General features: G+C 43.5%; 1 protein-coding gene across 5 annotated transcripts in view; it reads left to right on the plus strand.

Annotated features, from left to right (window-relative positions):
* The window catches only part of ncor1 (nuclear receptor corepressor 1), a 66,311-nt gene extending 58,575 nt beyond the window's left edge, over positions 1-7,736 (plus strand). For 4 of the 5 annotated variants that reach the window (XM_083927647.1, XM_083927650.1, XM_083927648.1 and 1 more), the window contains 12 exons: positions 406-597; positions 967-1,099; positions 1,357-1,970; positions 2,175-2,291; positions 2,676-2,821; positions 2,933-3,150; positions 3,232-3,375; positions 3,823-3,968; positions 4,172-4,225; positions 4,315-4,518; positions 4,617-4,793; positions 5,396-7,736. In XM_083927647.1, the coding sequence (XP_083783773.1) occupies positions 406-597; positions 967-1,099; positions 1,357-1,970; positions 2,175-2,291; positions 2,676-2,821; positions 2,933-3,150; positions 3,232-3,375; positions 3,823-3,968; positions 4,172-4,225; positions 4,315-4,518; positions 4,617-4,793; positions 5,396-5,610 (2,360 nt within the window). In that variant the 3' untranslated portion in view covers positions 5,611-7,736. The remainder of the gene's footprint in view (positions 1-405; positions 598-966; positions 1,100-1,356; positions 1,971-2,174; positions 2,292-2,675; positions 2,822-2,932; positions 3,151-3,231; positions 3,376-3,822; positions 3,969-4,171; positions 4,226-4,314; positions 4,519-4,616; positions 4,794-5,395) is intronic. The other variant, XM_083927649.1, reaches the window with a different exon arrangement.

A 7,736-nucleotide genomic window follows, 5' to 3' on the forward strand; every position in this document is an offset into this window, starting at 1 on the left:
GCTGCAGTTGAATCTGTATGTCGTATTAATATGCAGACTGAAATTCACTAAAGTAAGATGCATCTTACTTCATTTCCATATTAGTAATTTTATGTTTCGCTCCAATTAAGATCATTAAATATATACAATACATATATAATAATACATTAAATATTGTATCAGATTTCAATTGAGACTTTTTAAGTGTATATGCAACTAAATTAGCAGCACTGTAATGATACCTGGGTGGTCTGTTGCACTCCTGCTTTTGTCTGAAATGGCAAATATGGTAATATTCCTTCCTGAGACAAAGTATTGCCATGAGGATGGATTCAGTACTTGTCGGCCATTTGCATCAGATTTCTAAAGGAATTCTTATCGATGCTGTGTCTGTGTGTGTGTGATGTCTGTCATTGTTGTCCTCAGGCCACCAAGCCCACCTTGCAGCTGCAGCTGCTGCCAGTGCAGAGAGGGAACGTGAGAGGGAGCGTGACCGGGAGCAGCAGGAGAAAGAGAGAGAAAAGGAAAGGGAAAGGGAGCAGCGAGAGAGGGAGAGGGAACGGGAGCGGGAAATGCGAGAACGAGAGCGGGAGAGAACCAACGAATACATGCGTGGAAGTGAGTTGTTTTGTTGCTGTTTAAAAGTTGAGAAAATCTCAATTCAAAATCATTATCTTTATATCCCTTTTAATATGGGAAATCTGTGTATATTCACTCTACTAAGCAAATGTTTACCAATTCCTATAAGACTGCTGTCAGTCATTACCACAATCACATAAACAAGTAAGTACGTTCCTGATAAATTTCCTCTTTTGCTCACTTGCTCGCGCACTCTCTGTTATGCTCTCTGATTTTTTCTCTGTCTTTTATTAGGTTGTAGGCTACTCAGTTACATAGCATAAAAAAAGAAATAAAGAGCAATAAATGTACTGTTCTTATGTTTCATGGATATAATTTGTTAAAAATAGCACATTCTGTGTATACCAGGTGGACCAGAGCAGCCAGGCCGGCCAGGGAGTCGAGGTTATCTGCATTCCCCCTCTCCCTCCCACAGGCAGGATGTAGTGGTTCAGCAGCGGCCTAGCATCTTCCAGGGCAAGAGTGTCATCACATCTCTAATGTAAGTCCCAACTTATTCAAACTCTGCATTTACTTAAACTCTTAATTTATGTCTGCTCGTGTGTGCATGATAGTCTGTCCTCAGTTAATAGATGTTTACGTTTTGGGCAGCAGTGTGTTTGTGTGTGTGTGTCAGATATGTCTTCATTAAAAGTCTGGAGAGTAGACTTCAAATGCTTTAGTCTGGCAAAAGATGTGAACTGAACCCACCCATCTGGAAAAATAGTTGATACCTTCATCTCTTTGTTTCCTCTTCAGGCCTCATTCAGCAGCAGTGACAGCAGCAGCACAGAGCAGCTCTCGCTACAGTACTGCAGCTGATGCTTTAGCTGCTCTGGTGGATGCTGCAGCCTCTGCCCCGCAGATGGACGTGGCCAAGGTGAAGGAGAGCAAACATGAACGGGATGAGGACATGTCTTCGTCGGCTATAACTCGGCGTGCAGCCAGCATCTCCGAACAGCAACAGCAGCAGCAGCAACAGCAGCAGCAGCACCACCTGCAGCAGCAGCAGCAGCAGCAGCAGCACCACCACCAGCAGCAGCAGCAGCACCAGCAGCAGCAGCACCACCACCACCAGCAGCAGCAGCAGCAGCAGCAGCAGGAGGCAGAAAGGCGGTCCATGCACTCACCATATAGTGCTATGTCATTGCCAGGGGGTAAGCCCCATCCAGTTTACTCTGAGGGCTCTGGAGTAGGGGTTAAGGATAAAGGCCCTCAAAGCTCAAAGTCCCGCATTGAAGAGGAGCTTCGGACTCGTGGAAAGACGACTATCACAGCCGCTAACTTCATTGATGTCATCATCACACGTCAGATAGCCTCGGACAAAGACTCAAGAGAGCGCGGCTCTCAGAGCTCAGACTCCTCTAGCAGCCGTGAGTTTGTTGGATATATGTGGATCAGGAATAGGCTGATATTGTTCAAACAGCTCATAAGTACTCTGCAACACAGTGACATCATCAGTTAGCTAAGTTAAACCTAAATGTAATCTTTTTCTAAGAGTAGAGCTTGACCAAACCTTAATATTGTGCTCCTTGCTTAGCAGCAATACAAATTTTTTGTCTATACTTGTCCTGCAGTGTCATCCAATCGCTATGACAGCACTATTGGAGGAGCCATTGAGGTGATTAGTCCTGCTAGTTCCCCAGTCCAACCCCAACAGGAAAAACCAGAGGAAGGGCAACAACAGGCAGCAGGTATGAACACACCAGCTCAGTTTGAGCCTATACTTTTTGGAAGAAGTAGAATACTGAATAATGTCTCATGCTTCAGTTTAAAGATGACATATAGTAGACTGGCTGTGAAGGCTAAATTTAGCTGCTTGGCAAGTGGAGTAAACATACCATAACTTAAATGACTTAACTGACTGACCTTGTCATTTGAGATTGTCATGCACCATTCTTCTGCACCAGTCTCATCACAAGACGCCACTTGAAGTTATTCCTGTCACCTGCAAACAATTGTAGACCATCCACTGTTTGCATACAGTGCATTAGCTCCTCCCTGTCCTATCTCTCTACACCTCACCCAGACTTTCTCTCCAAAACAACAATGCTCTGTTCCTTGTCAATCTTCACCAGCTGGCATGCGGGCTTATGACATGAGTCGTTTCCGCCCATCAGGGGAGCTACAACCCAATCTCCAGCAGCCCCCCTCCTCCCAAGTTGATAGCTACTCCCAGGTTCCCAAGACTCACCGGGTCATGACCTTGGCAGACCACATTTCAGTAAGAAATGCTGGAGAATCTAAAAAAAATAATGCAGCCATACCAGATTTACATGTGCATCAAGCATCATACCTAACTAACCTGTTTTTATGGTCACTCTCTGTTATGCAGCATATCATAACCCAGGACTTTGCCCGGAATCAGGACCCTCCTCCTGTGTCCTCCTCAGCTTCGGCCACATTCCAGAGCGGGGTGCCATCCATGTCCTCTTCAGGGCGAGCCAAGGTGCCCAGTCGCTACAGTCCTGAGAATCAGGTCCAGGCATCACACCACCAAAGATCCTCCAACAGGGTTTCCCCAGAGAATGCCCCTGACAAGCCCAGAGCCAGGTACATGGACCAGGCATTTAACCCTGACATGTCTATTACCCATCATCTGCTAACATTTGTTTCTCTTTGCTCCCGGTCTAGGCCTGGTAAATCTCCAGAGCGAGGCGGTAGGCAGATGGAAAACTATGAACCCATCTCTCCACCGCAGAGCTACCCAGGCATGGACAAGCAGGAGGTGGTGGGGCCCCCTCCCCAGAGGAGAGATGCTGACAACACCGAGATCAGGTGTGGGATCCCCAAAGTTTGGATGCATTATATTTTAAAGATGCCGGCATAACAAGCCAGTACAACTCATAATAACTTAAAATGGATTGAGAATCTGTATTTAGTAGACAGTAGTGGATTACGATAAAATGTAGTCTGCAATTTATTGGTATAGAGATATAAACATCTCGTCAGCTGTAATAATGATGTAATTATAATAAATAAATAAGTATTTCTACACTTGATCTGCACATTGCTAAAATTAGTTTTCTGTTAGCGCTCTGACATTTGATGCCTGACTGCATTAGACTGTAACTCAATTTCTTGTATTGATGCCAGCAGGCAGAACTGTCCTGCCTGTCAGCAGTCGTTTGACATCCCAGTGTGGTTGTTAGTGCCTTGTGCCAAGAGCTTGTTGCCCCAGTTACCCCTTTGCCACTTGACTTTTTACCCTTTGTCTGGTTCAAGAAATGACTCACGGTCCCCGGGGAATGTCAGTTATCTGCCTTCCTTCTTCACCAAGCTGGAGAGCACCTCACCAATGGTGAAATCCAAGAAGCAGGAGATCTTTCGTAAGTTGAACTCCAACTCTGGTGTCGGTGATTCTGATATTGGTAAGTGGGTCTTCTCTTGTCCTCTTCCTTCCTTCAACATGCATGCATCAAATGATGGAGCAAACTCTGTTCATATGTTTCTGTTAATGTGTAACATTTCTGTGGAACTAATTTATTCCATTGAAATTTTTAAGCTCATTTAGCATGTGATAACATTGTAAAATTTGACTTACTGTCATGTGTAACCGTTCATTGTCTTGCAGGAAACGCACAACCAGGCACAGAGATTTTCAACTTGCCTGCTGTTACCAGCTCCAGTAAGTAGCAGTGAGACTCGCTCAGACGCTTCACGGTTTGATCCAGCTGGTGGCTCCTTTTTCATTGCATGTTTTGTTGTGTTTTGTAGGCAGCATCAACCCCAGGAATCACTCATTTAGTGACCCAGCCAGTAACCTGGGCCTGGAGGACATCATCCGCAAAGCCTTGATGGGCAACTTGGAGGAGAGACCAGAGGAGCACCAGGGAGGATTAGGGGCTCAGTGTGCCATCAACAGCACATCCGGCACAGGCAACGACGCCCGCCAGGAGGCCAACCTGTCACCAAGCATGGGTAGGCATGAATTACAATACCAAAATTACACATGTTCAGAATGCATCTTATACTTAATATGTTGCTGATTTACACATTATTCCAATTTGAATTTACAGGGAAGCAGAAGCAGGGCAAAGCCAACAGCCGGAAATCTAAGTCACCTAACCTGGGTCAGGCTTACGCTGGAGGGGAGCGTCCCTCTTCAGTGTCCTCCGTCCACTCCGAGGGAGATTATCACAGACAACCCCAAGCCCAACCTCAATGGAGCTGGGACGACCGACCTTCATCCACAGGTGAGCTTTCCAGCCTATGCTGTCACTAAGTACAAAAACTGTCTCCTGGTAAAAGTTAGAGTGCCAGAGTCAGTATATCTACAGTGAAGATCAACATTAGAGGACAAATTATTAATACTTGATTTTCTTCTGAAAGTTCGGTAACTGGGAAATCCTTGGCAACAAAGTAATAAAGAAACCCACTGCAGTTAGTGAACTGTGGAAGAGACTGAGTCAGAATGGACCAAGATCAAAGCAGAGCAGTGTGAGAAACTAGTGATGTCCTGTGGGTGCAGATGTGCTGCACACTTCCTGTTCATTTTTGAATCCTAGAGAAGAAAACATTGATGAAATCTTCTCTTCTGACACAATAGTTACTGTTCTCTAATGTTGCTCACTGTTTTTTTCACATGATAAAGGTTTTTGGTTGAAGTGCCTTGGTTATTTTAAAAAACATTCTAGTACAGCAGTGGTATAATCACAGCAGATATTAAATATATCAAATTCTGAACAATATAAAAAAACAATATTTCAGAATAAATCAAGTATTTATAATTTGTTCTCTAATTTTGATCATTAGTGTATACATATTTTTTCACTTTCTCTTCTCCTGTTCTGCCCAGGATCCATGCAGTTCCCATTCAACCCGCTTACCATGCGCATCTTGAGTAACACGCCCCCCACCTCCATAGCGTCCCCCTCCATACAGAGCCAGCAGCAGCAGCCGCCACCACAGCAGCAGCCACAGCCACAAGCTGGAGCCCCGGTGGCCCAGCAGCGTGTGTGGCAGTCTCTTCTGTCCGAGCAATACGAGACCCTGTCTGACAGCGACGACTGAGCCCTGCTCACTTCTGCCCCAGTAACAAGAAGAGAGGCCTGCACTAAGGCTTTTCTTATCACCGAACTATCCTCGCTCACTGGCGAGTGTGACAAGTAGATGGGGTGGTGTCCTTTTTATTTTTGGTGCTATCACGCCCCCTGGCTGTTAGCTAAGCGTACAAGCAGCAGTCTGTGACAGGCAGGGCTCTCCGGAACAAGACTGGCTTCGGTCTGGAAGCACTCGCCCGGCCTGTTGTGGAAAGAAACAAATCTCGACGGAGGAGACGACGTGAGCTATTGTCAAGATGAAGAACTTAATTTGTAAAAAGAAACAACATAAGAGACTATTTCTGAACTTTTTTGATTTCTGTAAAGATATTCCTTGTCTTTAAGAAACCCATTGTATGTAAATAGAGTAACCTTTTGCAGTGTTTTTCTTAACTTGATTATTTCTTATTTTAATGTCGCTTTTAAATTGATCCACTTTAAATGAAAAGAGTAGGGGTGTAATCTTTAGTATCACAGTTGGTCCCTCCCAGTGCCCCCCACCCAATCCCCACGTGACCTGACACTCACTCTGATACTTTTCCCATAGTGACGCTGAGAGATACTGGACATTTGGTTTGTACTTGACCACGAGTGAAGCATAGACATTGTGCCACTCTGCGCGCCTCCACCAAGCACCCTCAGCCTGAACATGGTGGATATTCAAGGATGAAACGAAACACAGATTAACATTTCAAACAGCAATGCTAATTGATGCCTGTCTTCACTACATAGTGGAGATGATGCATGGATTGTAACTATCAGATGGCAGAGGTAACTTCTCACCCCGTTCTAGACAAAGAATTGTCTGAAACAAGTTGAGAACACTGGTGTCATAGCAGAAAGGTGAAAAGTCTCATATAAGCTTAATTTTGCCGGAAAAGATATCCTTATGACTACTCCTGGACCCAGTCTGAATTATGAAAGTGAGCCAATGTATTTTTGTTTTTATTTCAATAGAGCTGACCATGGTGTGTCACATGTAGCTGTCTCTCTGCAGTTTCCAACCTGTCCAGAATGATCTGCTCTGCAATTTTGTCATGGTAAAAAAAAAATAGTATGTCAGGTTTTGCCATGCCTTGTGACTTGAGAAAGAAGGCAGCTTTAACTAATTTTCTCAGAGATATACGTTGGTGTTTGATGTTTGTATTTGTTTCTGTAGTCCCTCTTTTTTTCCCTTTTTTTTGATACTGTCCTGACAAAAATCTGAACTCTGTAAATTGTCTTTCCATTACACAAAAAGACAAAACTAACCAAACATAAAGAATGGTCTGCACCATTGTTGCACTTTTTTGCTTTGTAGCTTTTGACAGAAAAAGCATACTACCTGCTGTGTAACTTATTCAACCTCCAGCACAGGAGTATACTAAGATGTGCTTTAACTTTTTCCCACCACTCAGAAATCTGGATGTTTTGACTTCCTGTCTTTTCTTGTAGCTGGTACATGATTTTGTAGTGTGACATGTGCATCACAGTTACAGTTTTAAGTGTATGGTACCGTTATATGTTTAGCAGTTTGCTGTCACGGTGATTCAAAACCGTGACTAATTAATCTCTGCTTTCATTGTGTCAATCAACAGGCATAAAGCTTTGAATATGAATTATTATACTGTAGGTCAACTTCATAAACGGCAGTAATGTTCCTTTGCAAGTATGTGAAAAAATACCATCAGCTTTCACTTTGCTTCGTTAACAAATCCATTCTGCTCTAAACTTGATATTTCCTTTCTTTCATTTTGGTTTTGAATCATTTGTCATAGCACATGTTCAGATTTTTCTTTCCTGTCATTTTCAACATCTTTGTTAATCATCCTGCTTAGATGGGATGTTATGTGTTTACAAAGGCAATGAGAAAAAAAAGGTTTACAAACTTGAATCTTAAAGAAATCCGACATGAAGCCGAAAAAGAATTGGAGCATCTTTTCAGCTCTCTATCAAACACAGTGGTGACTTTTTTTTTTTGTCTTTCTGAAATTGAGACTTGAAAACCCATGTATCCTATGATGTTGAAATGCAATGTTTGTATCGCACAATGTCTCTTAGTAGGCTATTACAAGAGTTCAGACCAATCAAATAAAGTGGATCAGTTCTCCACCACTG

Source organism: Echiichthys vipera (genome assembly GCF_963691815.1).
Source record: "Echiichthys vipera genome assembly, chromosome: 14".
Lineage (NCBI taxonomy): Eukaryota > Metazoa > Chordata > Actinopteri > Perciformes > Trachinidae > Echiichthys > Echiichthys vipera.